The sequence below is a fragment of the Equus caballus genome, chromosome 16 (genome assembly GCF_041296265.1).
Source record: "Equus caballus isolate H_3958 breed thoroughbred chromosome 16, TB-T2T, whole genome shotgun sequence".
Taxonomy (NCBI): Eukaryota; Metazoa; Chordata; class Mammalia; order Perissodactyla; family Equidae; genus Equus; species Equus caballus.
The window spans coordinates 48,354,293-48,370,856 of NC_091699.1; the positions used below are offsets into that span (position 1 = coordinate 48,354,293).

The following is a 16,564-nucleotide window of genomic DNA, read 5'->3' on the forward strand; positions in this document are numbered from 1 at the left end:
CATACCTCCAGCAATGCCTCACACAGCAGCTTTGCGTGGGACCCTGTGTATCTCCATTCCTAAAGACCCCACTCAGCTGGGTCATCTCTTCCAAGCAAATGTGGGACAAGCATCCACCACTGTGACCTGTTGGCTCCAGGGATTGGGGGATTGGGGGTGATGGACAACCGGAGCCGAGTGCCATGAGGGCTTTGGGAGCCGTGAAAGGGGGCAGGCCCCCCATACACGTAGGCATCCATGCTGGTCAATGAGTGGACCCAAATTGAAGGCTGGCATTTACAATACTAAGCTTACAACCTTGAATAAAAGATTGCTCCATTTCTGACCTGTTTTCTCAACTGTAAAACAGGACCAAATGGTTCCTCCCCAGCACAATACATGTGAGAATGGAAATATAACCATGTGTCTGAAGTACTTGGCACAATGCAGTCTTGATCCTTCTCCCTTCACAAGTGTATAGAAGTTGTGTGAGGGTGCATGGCACCCCTTGCCCTTGAAGGAAGTGGTCCAGCTTAAGGCCCACCCTTTGCCCCTCTGCTGTTGGACCCCTGTGCCCCTCCTTCCCAAATGGGACAAAGCAAGACAGTGGGCTCTACCTCCTAAAACATCCCAAATCCATCACTCTACTATATTACACTGGCCTCCTTGATGATTCCTCAAACACAGCAAGCTCGTTCCTACTGCAGGGTCTTTGCACTGGCTGGTCCCTCCTGGAATGCTCTGTCTCCAGATATTCCCATGGCTGGCTCCTTGCCATTTAGCTCAAATGTCACTCCCTCAGTGAGGCCTTCTCACATTCTTTTCCACATCATCCAATTTTATTTTCTTCATAGCACTTAGCCCAGAAACTATATTATTGAGAATATACTGGACATGTCAGTATCCCCAAAGGCCCTACAGAATCCACTCAGTCAAATGGAAACCACCTTTAATCCTCACCACAGCATCCTTGGACAGAAGACACTGAGTTCCTGAGACAGCTAGGAAGGTGCCCAAAGCCACAAAGCAAGATGTAGGACCAGCAGTTCTCTGCTAGAGCCATTCCAGCTTCAGCTGATAATGTGTTTATTGCATTAGTACAGTCGGCCTGCCCCACCCCCGCCAGCCCAGCCTGTTCACAGCTTTCTACTCATTGCCCAAGGAGGAGATCCTTCCCCCAGGGTGGGCACTCGGGGGCACCTCCCCTGCCCAGGTCGTGGCTCTGGAGCCTTGCTTCTCTGCCTCCTCCATGCCAGGCACCAGCTGCACCCTGTGCCCGGCCTGGGCCACCCCTCCCGGGGCTACATTCAAGGGTTATTTTCTGTTAATAAATAAGCCAGTGCGGCTGCCCCTCGGCCAGGGCCTGTCAGTCGGTGTCTCCGTAGGCCGGAGACGGCAGTGTGCCCGGCCCCTAACTGTCCGTGTCCCAGGATCTGTCCGCCCCCTCTCTCCCACCTGTCGTCACCTCCCCAGTCCCCGGCGTGGGGACGGCCGAGTCACTAGTGCGCTGCGCTGCGCGGACCCCGCTCAGAGCGGGTCTCTGTGGCATGCGTCCGCCGGTTGCGGCCCTTCTTCCGCAACTCGGGAGGCGGCGGGCGCGGCCCGGGCTGTGGACGACACATTCGCAGGGAGCTCGCGCCACCGCCGCCTGGCTCCACCAGCTGCAGGAAGTCCCGGTACCAGAGCTTGGGGCCCAGCGGCGCGACGGGCGCAGCATCCTCCGTCCGGGCCAGCCTTTCGGCCTGCGCAGCACTCAGCACGTGCAGCGCCAGGCGACGCAGCGGCTGCGAGAAGCCCTGCTCCACTGCTGCGCACAGGTACATGCCTGAGTCCCCGCGCCGCAGGCCGCGCAGCAGCAGCCCTCGCGTAGTGCGCTCGGCACGCTCCTCTGCAGGCACCTGCGAGCCGGGGCAGCGTGAGGGCGGGGCGTCAGGGTCCCGCACAGGGCTCCCCATCCCAGCGTCAGAACCGAGAAGCAAAGGGGCAAGGGCTGCCCAGAGGGAGCGGGGAAGAGGCGCCCACAGGTGCACATTTGAAGGTTGGGTGCATGGGGGCAGGGAGTCTTCAAGCGGAAACCCGAACGGGGGTAAGGGTTCACCTAAATGTGGGGGGCAGGTCAGGGACCTCAATAAGGGGGGCTAGGAGGAGGGTTTCTGTCGGATGCGTGTTGGGGGTGGGGGCGGGAGGTGGATCAGGAGCCTTGTTGGACAGAACGGGGCCTCACCAGGATGTGGAGTGCAGGTAAGGGACCAAACCGGACGAAAGGGGTCAGGTTGGGCAGAGCCTCACTGGGCGGAGCTGGACCTCATCTAGATGTGGGGAGCAGGCCAAGGGCCTCATTAGTCAGGGCTGGGTCTCTCCTGGATGTAGGGGGCAGAATAAGGGTCTGGTTGGGGCAGAGACGGGGACGGGGGAGGCTCACCTGGGTGCTGGCCGCCTCCCCTGGGCGCTGGAAGGTCCACTCCACGCGCGCCTGCAGTGAGCGGGGCTCACACTCCAGGAAGGCACTGCCGCCCTCCACACCGAACACCTTCTGCTCCAGCAGTGTGGGATGGGACGAGTCTAGGGGCAAGGGGAATGTCAGATTCAGGCAAGGCAGGTCGTGGTGGGGCGTCTTCGAGGGCTGAGAGGTGGGGACAGCTGGGGCACTCACCCCCCGAGCATAGCGTGCTGGGATCCCCATTCCTTACATCTTGCCGCCGGAACCGCCTGGGGAGAACGTTGGAGCCTCTGTGAGCCCTTCTTCTTTTATCCAGGAGCCACGAAAGACTCCCTCCCAGCGCCTGCCCCTGACCCTGCCCACCTTTTGCCACTGGGCTGAAAGCGCGTGCACGCAGCCCCGTCCCAGGCGCAGTAGGGGTCACGCGCCAGGCAGCATTCGGCGCAGGCGTGGCCGTGGGCAGCACAGCGGTGCAACGGGATCTGGGCCACCGCGCTCCGCGAGGCTATGTACAGCTGGTGCTAGGGGGCACGAGGGGCTCCGGGCTGACCGAGATCGGCCCCATGCCCGCCTCCCATTGATCAGGGATCCCTTCCCCCACTTGACAGATGGAAACACTGAAGTGTCAGATCACACATTCTAGCGAAGGTAGAGCCTATCACTCAAACCCCAGGGCTTTGAACTACCAAGGGAGGCATGAGGGTGGGGGTGCCCGGGAACGCCCTACGTCCATTCTGTCCCCAAGCCTTCTGGTCACTTACCCTCTTGGAGGAGATTTGCATGCTGGTGACAGCCGCTGAGTCCTGAGAGGGAGGAGCAGCGCTGGGATCAAGGCTCAGTGGGGTGGGGGTACCGCAAAGGACGAGGACTAGGCCTCACCTCAAACACGTGTAGCTCCTCCAGGAGCAGCCCCTCGGCGTTAGGCCAGCCGCCTTTGGGGACTGAGATCACCTTCAGCACTGTGCCAGCGTCTGCAGGGTGAGAAGGAGTGAGTGACTCCTTATATGCCCTGACAGGCAGGGCCAGGGGTCTCTTCACCTCTGAGGCCTAGGCCTCCACACTCAGCATGGTGGGGTCAGGGAATAATGTGCGTTGGAACAAGCAGACCATCACCCAGGAGAGGAGGGCACAGCCCAGGCAAAGATGTGGAGATGAGACTGAACAGGGGGAGCTTCCACTAACAGGCCAAAGAGCCTTGTGGATCTTGTGGGTGGTCATGACAGGACCCTGACCTGTGCCAATGAAGAGGACGTCATAATGTCCGTCAGCAGCAGCTACACGGTCCGCAGTGATCTGGGTGAAGGTATACCCGGCACCCACTTGTAGGAAGAGAGGGCGTCCCCCCATGGGCAGGACTGAATTGTACATGAGGGGGTGGTTCCGGGCAAACTTGATGACGTCATCAGGAAAGTCCTTGGTGGAACTGAAGGTGCCAAAGGTCTTGCTGGGGCACTGGGGGGTGGGGAGGAGGCACGACAGGGATGTGGGTATGAGGGCCTGGTGGGCGGCCCTCCACAAGAGACCTCCCGGAACCTGGACTGAGCAGGGAGAATATTGGACAGAGCCCTGCCCTGGGAATCTGAAAGAGGAGACCCAACCTCGCCCTTAGGAGTCTGAGGGGAGAAAACGTGGCCCTCCCCTGAGGAGCCCTGTCTGAGGAAGGTGATGCTTTTCCACCCATAACTAAAGTAAGAAACCACATTCACCAAGAAGATCCAGGCCAAGTTCTCTACCCCTGAGGCTTTAAGTGGGTTGTAGTGAGAGTCCCCAGGCTACGCACCATGCCAGGCCGGGGGTAGGGGACACGGCCCTGGTAGGACACCCACTGGTGCATGGGCCCCTCCTTGTGTGCAAAGGGTCCCAGGAAGGCCCGGCGCACATCATTCATGCTGTACATGCACACTGCGGAGCCCTGGAAGATGCCGCTGCAGGCGAAGACATGAGCAGAGTGAGGCGCTCAATGGAGCCCAGCAGGCCCTGCCCTGCTACCTTCCACCCCTCACCTGGAAGTGGAGAAGACAGCATAGAGCAGCGGGGTCCAGCGGTCCCGTGAGGACAGCAGGAACACGTCCTCTGCAGAGACAGGGTCTAGTTGGGGGAGGGCGCACAGCCCTGCAAGCCAACCAGGCTCCAGGATCTGTGCCCCTGCACTGCCCCCCCCACCCCCATCCTCCACTCTTGGCACTCACGGAGCTGGTCGAAGTGCGTGTCACCCTCAACACCAGGCACTGAGCACACCAGCCGTGCCTTCAGGAACGTTGTCCACTTGTTGACCAGGCTGCGCTGGCCACCCACGTCATTCTGTGGGGTCAATCAGAGGGGATGAGGGTGAGGCCCAGATGGGCAAAGGGGAGGGGGTGGGGTCACCAGAAGTGACCCAGGGACTCCTCACCCTGCAGATCTGGCCAACACGGGAAACAGACAGGCGTCCTAGTGCCGGCGTGGCCTCCACTGCCAACTCACGGAAGAAGAAGTAGATCTTGTCATCATCTGGGTTTTCACTCTCCGGGATCCAAAACACCTTGACGAACTTGGGCTCTGGCCACAGCAGGAAGCATGGGGTCAGTGAGGTCCTGGCCCCAAACCCCGCTCCGAGAACCTTGAGCTGCCTCCCCACTAGCTACCTCCCCTTTCTCTTGTGCCTGTGGAAGCCCCGGGGCAGCATCTGATCATCCAGCCTCCAGACCAGGTTCAGATGGTGCTCCTGGGGCTGACCCTCTGGCCGAGTGGTTAAGTTCGCGCGCTCTGCTTCGGTGGCCCAGGCTTTGGCCGGTTTGGATCCTGGGCGCAGACATGGCACCGCTCGTCAGGCCATGCTGAGGCAGCAGCCCACATGCCACAACTGGAAGGACCCACAACTAAAAATATACAATTACGTACTAGGGGGCCTTGGGGAGAAAAAGGAAAAGTAAAAATCTTAAAAAAAAAAAAAAAAAAGATGGTGCTCTGCAGGGACAGAATCCAAGGGATCAGAGCCTGCGAGTCAAGAAGCAGCCATGAGAGGGCAGCAGAGACCATGGCTACCTGGGCACACAGGCTGGGGACCCTGGCCAGTGCAGGGCCTCTCACCTCACTCCTGACAGTTCTCCAGGCCAGTGAGCCAAGAAAGGAGGGAGATGGGTTATCGCCTATACCTTCACTCGTAAGTCTTCCTCTGTATCAGGAAGCGATGCCCTCACTCCTGCTTTAGATACTCTGCTGGGTCCCATCACGCTTGGAATAAACTACCCTGGCCCCTGACAATCCAGACCCCTTATCATTACTCCCTTCATGAATCTGTTCTTTGGCTTGTTCTTGCCCCAGGGCCTTTGCACCAGTTATTCTCTCTGCCTTCAATGATCTTCCCTCAGTCTTGCTGTGCTTTGGGAATTAGCTCACACTTCTCCTCAGCAGGGTGGCTTCCTTTCCCCAACCCTCCCACCACCACCTAATCTCCTTTTCCCTTCCTCTCTTTTCTCCCATTGGTCTCCTGGCCATTGGAACTGATCTTATCATGTATTTGTTCTGAGGTCTGTGAACTCAAAGAGGGCATGGGCCATACCTGCCTTGTCTGCCCTGTGACCCTAGTGCCTAGCTCGGGGCCTGATGCATGGTGGGCACTTGGTGAGACTTGGCTGTGTCCATTGCTCACTTCTTTTATGGGCCTTGCTCAGCTCCTTCCCTGCTGGGGAGGAGGGCCCCTCTGGACAGCCCCATCAGCCTTTTACCGTTGAGCCAGCGGGAGTCGTGTGGCTCTGTTCGGAGACTCGGACGCTGACCCAGGCTGCGGAAGATGGTAAAGTCCCGTCCCATGAGGTCTGCAGCCACCCCTGAGTACAGCTCTTCCCCTGCAGACAGGGCAAGGGCTGCTTAGCCAAGCTGAAGGCTCTCAGGGTAGGGGGAGCCTGTGGAGCTCTGGGGGATCTTGGAGAGTCAAAGAGGCTAAGGGGAGGGTCCCCGAAGCTCTAGGGAGGGTCTTGGGACTTTGAGAGGTTCTAGAGTCTCTGAGGGGTTCCAGAAGTTCTGTTGGCATCCCAGACTTTGGACTCACCCACCAGCACGGAGGCAGCCCGATGCCTGGGGTCGTAAGGACTCTTGCCCTTGCCATCCTCAAGCCTTCGATGGTCCAGCCGGAGCATGGGCTCCTGGGAGGCAGCGGGGAGTTGTTCTAGCCAGGCCCTTCCTTACCCTCCCAACTCCCGTCTCTGCCAAGACCTGGCCTTACCTCCAGCCGGTGGCCCACCTCCACAAACCCACAGGTTGGGTGGAAGGCCCCTGTGCCACAGGCCAGCAGGTGGGTGCGGTTGTACGCATGCAGCAGCTTCACGAAGTTCATGCACTCAGTCTAGTGTGCAGGCAGGGGCAGGGACAATGAAGCTTCCCCCAAGGAGGCAGCCTTAAGGGGTCCCAGTTCACCAATGGCACCCCACCCCCTCTTCTCTTCCACATCAACCCAGACAAGTACCAACATGGGCTGCAGGGACCTGGGTGCCCTTGGTGACCAGCCCAGCCCACCTCTCACCAGAATGAGTGCATGGGGAGGCACATGCCTGCATTGCCCCCTATGACTCAGAGGCCCCCCAAGAAAAATCATGAGCCCCCACCCTGACTCACTACCTCCAGACTTCAGCCACCTCAACCCCTCTGCCCCCGTCCCAGCCAGAACAGGGAGGCCTCTGTTTTAGCACTGCCCTGTCTAGAGTGAGGGGCTGACCCTCCCCGCTCCCACTCCGGGCAGCCAACACTCACACCAATGTCCTTCCCCGCCCAGTTGCACTCCTCTCGCCATTCCACAGGGGCCGGCCAGGCGAGCTATAGGGAGGGTGGGGGAGGGGGAACAAGGTCAGGGACTTAGGATGTTCTCCACGCTGAGGGTGTCCACTCAGGGGGCCCATCACCCTTGGTCTCTCCAGGCAGTCTGGAGTGGGGTCCCTGGGCTCTTTCCCTGGGCAGCACTGAGGCTGGGGGTCCCTGGCACCTTCTTGACCCGCTTGCTGATGTTGTCCAGGCTGAGGGAGGCCACATGGTTCTCGGCACCCACGAACAGGCGTCCACGCTCCTCATCCACCAGCAAAGCTTCATAGCAGCAGGTCCTCTCCAGCCTGAAGGTCTGGAGACCATGCCGGGCCTGGAGCTCTGCAGGGTGGGGATTCCACTGAGGATTTGCCAGCTAAGCTGGAGGCTTCCCCCAAGTCCTCCCTGTTGTCTTTCTCACAGGCCAAGGTTGTACATGTGACCTGGCCCACACACATGTGAATTTTCACACATGTTGAGTTTACACTTATGAAGGCAGGCCCACCCAGGTGCAAAGCTTCCAAGGTGGGCAGTGCAGCACCCCCAAGGGGAAAGCAGGTTGAGTTCCTCAGGCGTGCTCAGACAAGCAGTGTCTCCAGGTGGGCACACTGGGAGGCCAGGGTTCTAGGGGAGGCTGGGCGTGTAGGGAAAGCCAGAACTCTAACCCCAAAGTCAGACTGAGGGTTCTCTGCCACCCTGCCACCAGCCTGAGCTCAGTGCTATTCCACTGCCTAGTAACCACCCTCCTGTGTAGAGGGTGTGGGAAGGGGGCTCTAATGGCCCCTACACCTCAACTTCTCTAGGGGTAAGGGATGGGATCAAGGCAGGCTCTGTTGCCATGGGAACAGGGGTCTTCCTGGGAAAGCATGAGGAGAATGTGGGCTGAGGCCAGGACAGGGTTAATTGGAGATGGCCTGAGAGTGCCCCCAATCCAACCCAGGTCTCATGGCACACACATGGAGCAACAGCAAACACAGTACCCCCTACCCACACTGGGCCCCTTTTCTGCCCACCCTGAGCTGGGCCCTTCTGCCTGCCAGGTGCACCTACCTTGGAAGGAGAGCCGAAGGCGTGGGGGGCTGGGGGTGGCACCCCCCAGTACTGCTGCCCAGAGCAGAGCCAGGCTCGGGATCATGGCGGCGGCCTCAGCCCGCCCCATCCCAGCGGCTCAGGGTGCTCAGGGTTCAGCGGGCGTGTGCGGAGGAGCCTTGAGCCGCCCTGGACTCTGCCCCGGGATCTGGAAGAGAAGGAGTTGCAGCCAGGGCGAGGGCGGGAGGCTTGGGGGGGGGGGGGGGGGAGTCCCCAGGGATCAGATTACGGCCCCTAGGGGAAAGAGGTTGGGGGGTCGCATTTCACTTCCGAGCTCTCCCCTCCCCTCCCTCCGGAGGGTGCCCTGCCTGGCCACAATCACAGACACACCCACGCTGGGCACACCCTCAGGGTCACCCCCCCCCCCATGCCCCGCACTGGCAGGCGCCCGCCCCACCACGTCACCCTCCCAAGGAACCCGCCCTCGCGTATCACGCTCAGAGATATTAATTCACAAACTCTGTGTGCCTACTTCATGCCAGCCTGGGACTGGGGCTGGGGACACTGGGGGACACAGACAAGGTCCCTACGGAGGAGGAAGCAGAGTGCCAATAAGGACTCAGATCTCAGATCGGAACAGTCATTTCAGAGGGCGGCAAGTGCCATGAGCAAAACAAGCCGGTCACGGGAATGGGACTAACTGGAGGGGTCAGGCCTCTGGAGGTAGTTGTGCACCCACAGGCCCAGACAAACAGAGGCACTTCTGGGACTGGAAGCAACGGTGTGGGCGCCTCTGTGAATGTGTTTCTGAGGGTCCCTTTGTGTATCTGTATTGCCTGTGTGTCTGTTGGTATGTATGTATTCACATGTGTACATGTCTACATGAGACCATGTGGCATGCATGTTGTGTTGCACATGTAGACATGTGGCTTGTGAACACACATGGCACTGTACACATGTCTATGCAGTGTGTACACATCTGTGTGTGCACTGTGTATACATATGTATATTTGAATGTCATGCACATGTATGTGTGCGAATGTGTGCACATGCAAGTGTATGCATGTCTCTCTGGACATGCAGGTGAGCAAATACAACCACAGCATCAGTCATTGCCTTCAGCTCTGAGACAGTCCTGAAACCCATTTCTCAGAGGGAGAAGTGCTGCTGCCCAGGAGACCCAGGGCCTGGGCCCCTCAGGCTGGGCAGAAGCCTCAGCTGCTGACTTGGGGGCTGCTCCCACTTGGATCCAGCAGCCCAGATTCGGGCTTGACCTCTGTCTACCCACCCCAGAGGGTGGAAGGGGCTGGTCACACATAGAAATTCTGTGAACTCAGACTTCAGACCCAAGAGGATTCAAGTGGGGAGAGCCAAGGGCCTGAGGCAGCCTTTCACCCCCATCTCGGGTGAGCTACCCTTCCGTCTCTGAGCCTCCAGTCTCCCTGAGCCTCTCCCTCTTCTGCCTTCACTCTCAGGGTTTTACCATCTTTGAGCCCCTTCACCTCTCAGAGCCAGAGCCCTTCCCTGGACCTCTTAGATGGGGCCAGGCTCTGGCTGCAAAGCCCACCGTCCTTCCAAGAGCTCGCTGGGCAGGTGCTGGGCACAGGACCCCTGGCATGGGGTGCGATCAAGTAAGAGGCACAGCTGCTGGGGCATGTTCCAGACCACCACCCCCATACCCCTGCCCAGCTCCGCAGCTCCCAGCCCTCCCGTGCTAGGACTCCCACCTCCCTCCTTCCCTTTGCTGACACTTGCCGCTCCCTCTTCTGGGCCAGTGAGGTCCGCGATGCCACAAAACACTCGGCTGCCTTCCCACACTCCACCAAGAACTCCAGCAGCAGTGCCTCTGCACCCTAGCCCCTTCTCGCCCTGGAGAAGGGGAGAAGCCTAGGGGCCGCTGGGCACCCTCTCACGGCTCCTTTAAGGAGCAGCCCCCGCCCCCACCAAGCCAGCCACCGCCCCACCCGCCGTCAAGTTTATGGGGCGGGCGGATCGGGTGACGGTGACCGGGCAGGCAGCCTGACCGGCTGGAGGTGGTGTCCGGGCAAGAGTGGAGTGGGCACAAGGGAGGGGCAGGTAGGGAAGACCCCTCCCCTGTCGGGCCTCACAGCAACAGGATGCCCCAAGCAGCGGTCTTGGAAGTGGGGTGAGCAGTCAAAGCAAAGGAGGAAGAAGCAATAGAGACCCGCAGATGCAGACAGCACTATGCAGCAGGCAGAGGGAACAGCTGGGCAGGGCACTCCAGGAACTCACTTGTCCCTCCACAGCTGTGGAGCTGGAGGGGTTAACAAGGGGTTCAGCTGACACCTCAGTTCCCCGGAGCAGGCTGGGATGGGAGGGGTTCTCAACTGGAGGTCTAATGGGCCCCCAGGACCCAGCCCGAGCCCTTCCTCACCACTTGGGCCACTTAGCACTTCTGCCCCCTGGCAGTGGCTATGATGACAGCTAGTCTGGGGCAGGAAAGGAGGTCCAGAGAGGGGCAGGCGGGGCAGTCTGACTTCTGCACTGTAGGGGCTCGGCCCATCCAGAGCCTGTCCTGAGAGATGGTCCCGCGTTTCTGATGGGAGGTGAGAGGCATTCTTTGCAATCTTTGTGACTCCAGTCTTTCTTCCTAAGTTGAAAAGCATGAGGTACCTGAGGGGCTTCACAGACAGGAGGGAGTTCCTACACCTCGGAGCATTAGCTGGGAAGGGTCTGGGGTCTCAGCCTGAAGCTGGGTCTGGTGGACACACCCTATTGGTACTGTTAGGGGAACTTCTTTGGAGGGTCTGAATGTCGACAATGGAGGAGGGGGACCCTCAGGTCCACCTGGGTGAACATACCAGGGCTAGAGGGTGGGCTTTCACTCCAATCTCCCCAAAAGGCATTCTCCCGCAAACTCCTCAAGGCTGACCAGCGGCTCCTCAGGGGTCAGTGAGCAAGGCTGTATGGGCACTTCTAGTGCTGCCCATCTCCTGCCAAGTTCCCTGGAGTAGAAGTGTCTGTGCCCAGCCAGGGTGGGGCCATGCCCCTCTTTCCTGAGCCTCAGGACCTGGTGTTCCTGGACTGGCCTGGCTGGCTGGCAGGCGAAGGGTGTGGGTCAGTGGGAGGACCAGGGGCCTTCAGGAGGGGGAGTAGAGGGATTCACCCCTGCCTGAGCTCCTGGGCTTCTAGGATGTGGCCCCTCCCTCCTCCCAGGCTCTCCCACCTTGGACCTGGGCAGCTTCCCCTGGCCCCATGCAAGCAAACAAAATTCTTCAGCTGTTTACAATTTTCCACCCAAGCAGCCAAGATCAGCAAGTGCCTTTGAGGTCCCCACCCACCCCCGCTGTGCCCCCTACCTGCCCCCACTATTTTTAGTTCTTCAGACCCAGGGTCCCAGCCTGTTTCATTCCCCCAAAGCCCTGTGTCCATACTGGAAAATAGGACCAGAGTTCCCCATAGTCTTTCCAACATCCTGGAACTCAACCCCTAGCCAGAGGGACCAGGCTCTCCCTGGCCCGCTTGAGCCCTTTGATTGCCTTCCCTCCTCCAGATGTGTCCCCTCCCTGAAGCAGGAAGGGAGATCCGCAGGGGTGGGAGGTCAAGTTGTCCCTGTCCCACAAGGTCTCCTTTCCGCTCCTCAGCCCCAGGTCCAAGTGTACGCCAGGCCCTGGGTAGTGGCCTCCCTCATGAAGTCAGCACTCTAGAAGCAGAGTCATTGGCTGTGGTTCACACTGGGCACGGAAGTCCCCAAGGATTCTAGAATCAAGCGTCCAGGGCCTGGGTCTCAAAAGAATGAGACAAACCAGGGGAGGTAGCTGGGGTCCTGGGGTCCCTACTCCTGCCTGTGCCTCTGCTCTAGGGCCACCCCAGGCTCCTGGGCCTCTACCCTTTGCCAGGGTATCCACGGGTTCTTGCCCTGCTGCTGCCTGTCAGCAGCACAGCCTGCCAAGGCCATGGTTTTTCCTTCTGGAAATAACTGGATTGTTATGCCAAGTTCCAGCACCTGCCTCCCCACCCCTCATCACCACTGGACTCTGCCTGGACTCTGTGGTGTGGCTAGGGTAGGTCATCCATCTGAGAAGGCTACAGCCAACCCTCCTAATGCCCAGCCTGGGCTGGGTCAGACCTTGGCTCCCCACTCACACCTGCTTTAGCCATCAAGTCTGTGGCTCCAAAGTCACAACCTTTCCCTATTCTGGCCACGTAGGTACTAGGACGTGCCACCCTGAGGACTCAGGGGGAGGGGGGTGGTGGGAAGTGGGCCCTGGAGAGCCTGACTGAGGTCGAACTTCCCTGACAATCTACCACCCACCCCATGGGGATCTCCCCAGAGAAAGTCTGTCGGGCACTTCCCCCAGCCACCCCCAACCTGGTCTCCATGCTCCCAGGGGACCCCTGGCCCACCTTTTTGGAAAGATCAGCTCCTCCCCTCCTTGCCTGTTCCCCTTCCCTTCTGAGGGCCCTGTCAGAGCTGAGATGGAGGGGCTGAGGGAGGGGCTACCAGGAACCCTGGGCCTCTGGCTGTGGCCCTACCCCCACCGGCTCCGCCCCTGCCCTCCGCCTCCTGCACATTCCTCCCTGGCTGAGGTCAGCCCCTCTGGGATGGGGGAGCCCCCCCCACCAGCCACATCACAGCTCTTCACTCACTCCTGTTTTCTTCATTGCCCAGCAGGGGAGGGGAGGGGGGGCTAGGAGTGGGGCCTCCCTCTCCCCTCCTTCTCCCTAGCCTGGAGGAGGGGGAGGGGAAAAGGGGAGGGCGGTACCAGGAATGCAGCGAAAGCAGACTCTGGTGGCACCCTACACTCATTAACATACATTAACATAAATGCTACATTCCCTCAATCGGCTCCAGGAGAGCCTCCCAGGAGTGCTGGCTGTGGGGCTCTGGATGCTCTCGAGGGGGTGGGCGGGAGCCTTCCCCAGGAATCAACCCCCTTAGTAGCCCAGGGAGGGGCGGGGTTGTATTCCGACTCTGCTGCCCACCGGCTGTGTGTCCCTAGGGAGAGACTGAACCTCTCAGATCACTCTTTCCTTGTCCTGCAGTTGTTAATGGTGGGCCAGGCAGGTCTGGCACACTGGGGGGGTAGTACACAGGTGTGCACTCTTGTTGCCACCTCAGCACTATGCATCCTGTGGCATCCAGGCCTGAGGGCCTCGATCGAGCAAGATCTTCACTGCTGCATCTTCCAGCCCAGCTTCATGGGGCCCTTTCTCAGGCTCTGATCCTCTCCTGTCCCCTTCCCTCCACCACACCCCTACCACCCTTCCTTCCTCGCCCCTACTGCCTCGGTCCGCAACACAATGACCTCCCCTACCCTCCACCTGAACCTCCTTCCCTCCCCAGCCCCTGGGGACTGCTCAGTCTTCTTACTCCTCCAGTAAGTTACTTCCTACCACCTCTACCTGTGCCTAAGCCCACCCACTTCCTCCCCAAGAGCCTCTATTTCAGGGAAGCCTTTTGGTTTTGTTCAAGACAGGACAAGGCCCGGCCTCCTCCCCTGTGGGGTGAAGACAGACCCCTTCCCCCGACCCCCAGGCCTTGTCCCTGCGGTGTTTCTGCCACTCCTCCTCCCAGTGCCTCCCCTCTGTAGGACCCTGCCCCCCCAGGCCCTGACTCAGCTCGCTGAAGCTATTGGCCTGGCATCCACACCACCCCTCCCTAGCTCAGCCCTGGCTGACTCTGCCAGTGCTCCAGCTACCCCATTTCTGGGAGGTGGCAGCTTTTTCTTCGCCAGGATTTTGCTTGGACTGTGCCCTCCACCTGTCAGGCCCTCCCCTTTGCCACCTGCTGGACTCTTCCTCACCATTCCCTATCCACCTCTCCAGTATCACACTTCCTCAATGAAGCCCCAGTCATGTGACACCAGGTTCAAGCCTCTCTGCAGGGCTCTGGGTCCCCAGGGCTATCATCATTGGGGGCCCCAGGACCTGGCAGAAGATAGGCACAAGGAAGCAGGAGATAGAGCACTTCTAGGAAGCCGTTCCACCTTCCTGGGCCTGCTGAGCCTCAGTGGGGATGGGGGACTGATGAGAAGGGGCACTTCAGGCCCCTCCTTGACCCTGCATTAGCCCCCTAGGCAACTCCCTCCACCCACAATGAGGTCAGAAAGCAGTCAGTGGGAAGGGATGTCAAACTGATTCTTCTCCTAAATAAGAGCACTGCGGGGCTGCATCTCCTGCAAGGGAGAAACAAAGGCAAGGAGGAGAAATGGATCCATGGCCTTGACCCCTGCCCCCTTGGACACTGGTGCCCATCACTGTGTGATTAACTGAGGAGTTGAGTGGCTGAAAGGCATGGACAGACTTGTCACACAGCTGCACACATACCTCACCTGGCTTGAGGCCCTCCTTGGGTGTGTGGTGGGGGCTGGCTTCCCTTCCGGGTGTCCAAGGGGGACTTGGGGGAACGCACAGCCCCATGGCAGGGATGAGGGCCCCTAGGATCTTTTAGGGCAACAGACACAAGGAACACAAGGATTGGGGTCAGTTGTTTGGGAGTGGGCCTGGACCCAGAACTCAGCCAAGAGAAGCTGCAGTCCTGTCCCAGCCCTCTCCCTGACTCCCAGGGCAACTAGGACCTGGCTGGCCATGCCATAGGCCAGGTGGCTGGAGTCAGGGATTGTATTCTCCAGCCTTGGGGGCTGGCTTGGCACTCTGGGTGTGTGTGTGTGTGTGGGGGGGGGGTGATTCTGAGGGGCTCTGAAGAGAATAGATTTTCCTGATGTAAGGAGGAGCCATGGGGCTGCCCTGGAACACAGTGAGGGATTCCTCCAGACCTTGGAAGCTCCTGCAGCCTCAGAGACCCCAGTTCTAATGGGACCCCCTCTTCATTCTGCACCTGGCATCTGGGCTTACACCCACCTGCTGGGGGGAGCTGGGAAGTGGTCACCTGCCTGGCTCCTACCCCCTCCCCTCTTCAGGCCTCTCTGACTCTCAGAGCTTGCCTCTTTCACTCATCCTAGCTGTTTCCCTACCCCCCAAACAGGTTAAAAATACCAAAGCTGCCACCACCACATCAGTAGTCTGAGCCACTGTTTGGAGTAGGGCGGGCCCTCTCGGAGATGGGTCAGCCCTGTTGTGGTCCCCACTGGCTAGAGACAGCCCACTTCATACCATGACCTGCAGGCTTGATCTGGAAGCAGAAGCCTGGGTCCCTTGCCTGGCTCTGCCTGTCTAAGGATCCCAGGCCTCATAGCTGCAGTTGCCTGTCCATGGGTGGGCCAGGAGGATGGGCCTTCCTAGGCTGGGAAAGCTCTGGGGGACACAGGGCCAGGGAGCACTGAATCTCTGGCTCCCCTCACCCACCTGCTCCCAGGGATGAGGGATGGCTGAGATCCAGCCCTGGACAGCTCAAGGCAGTGGGGGATCAGCAAATCAGCAAGGAGTTAACTTCATAGAGTCCCTCCACTGGGGTACAGGACACCTGGGATGCCCCCCCTGCCTGCCACCCCCACATGGTTGGGAATTTCCCAATTTGCCAAAGACAAGGAGGAATTGAGAGGCCGCCCCCGCCAGTGCTGGGACAATGAAGCCTTATGCCCTAGAAATCAGAACGGGGGTAGGAGGGCCAAGGGCAGGTGGGGGCCTAGCTGTCTGCACTCAGGGAAGTCTTGCTTGCCAGGACCCCACCCAGACTCACTGCCAAGTCGGGCACAAGGGGATCCTGGCCAGAATCCTGCAAGGCCCACCCAGGGAGGGAGGCACTGGGTACGTCAGGCAGACAATGCCAGGCCCTCAATGGTCTCTCTGTGCAGGGTTCCCCTCAGGACGGAAGGAAGGAACTATCTGTGTGCCCTCTTCCTGCTGGGCGGGCATCACAGCACCGGCCCCGCCCGCATGTCTGGGGCTCAGCGGGGTCCAGTCCTGACCGCTGAAGGCAGGCAGGGATCCTGGGTTGGGTGCGCGGTCCTGTTCTTGTCGCTGGGGCCTCGGAGGCAGAGGTAGCAGGAAAGGACCGCGGAACTGGGGCGGGGACGGGTGCTGGGGGCGTTGGTCTCCTTCCGATGGCCCGGCCACAGCCTCTCATCTCCTGCCAGGACTCGGGGCCGGAGGCCGCGGGGTACTGGCAGGTGTGCGGAGGCGGGGTCTCGGGTGCCCGGCTCCACCCTGCCTCCCCTCGCTCTCCCCTCGCCCTTCCCGCCTCCGCGGCGCCGACCCCAGCCCAGGCCGCTTGGTCCCGCGGCGGGCGCGGAGCCGCCGCCGCCCCACAAAGCTGCTTTTGTGCCCCGCGGCCTGCACAGGACCCGATGACGTCAGCCTCCGTGACCAGCCCGGAGGGGCCGAGCACGGGCTGCGGCGCCCTCTGGCGGTCGTAGGCGGAAGCGCTCGCTCCGAGCCCAGCCGGGGAGACGCCGGCCTTCACCAAGCCGCTTCCCACAG

The 16,564-nt window shown here is 60.1% G+C and overlaps 1 protein-coding gene across 14 annotated transcripts; it reads right to left on the reverse strand.

Annotated features, from left to right (window-relative positions):
* Window positions 1-911: 911 nt before the first annotated feature.
* On the reverse strand, window positions 912-12,677 carry SEMA3B (semaphorin 3B). 14 transcript variants are annotated; one of them, XM_070238855.1, is made up of 20 exons: window positions 12,590-12,658; window positions 11,044-11,275; window positions 10,617-10,832; window positions 8,243-8,429; window positions 7,377-7,534; window positions 7,148-7,210; window positions 6,624-6,743; window positions 6,450-6,543; window positions 6,127-6,246; window positions 4,812-4,957; window positions 4,609-4,720; window positions 4,423-4,492; window positions 4,200-4,344; window positions 3,652-3,871; window positions 3,299-3,390; window positions 3,181-3,222; window positions 2,783-2,940; window positions 2,633-2,688; window positions 2,402-2,541; window positions 912-1,877 (listed from the first exon to the last, which is right to left on the reverse strand). In XM_070238855.1, the coding sequence occupies exons 4-20, from the start codon at window positions 8,349-8,351 to the stop codon at window positions 1,479-1,481; spliced, it is 2,244 nt and encodes a 747-aa protein (XP_070094956.1). In that variant the 5' UTR covers window positions 8,352-8,429; window positions 10,617-10,832; window positions 11,044-11,275; window positions 12,590-12,658; the 3' UTR covers window positions 912-1,478. The 14 variants fall into 14 exon arrangements, 11 of the variants coding, with proteins under 11 accessions (XP_070094956.1, XP_070094961.1, XP_070094960.1 ...); XM_070238860.1 differs by having other exon boundaries at window positions 10,617-10,778; window positions 11,044-11,279; window positions 12,590-12,653; XM_070238859.1 differs by having other exon boundaries at window positions 11,044-11,279; window positions 12,590-12,652.
* Between the last annotated feature and the right edge of the window lie 3,887 nt (window positions 12,678-16,564).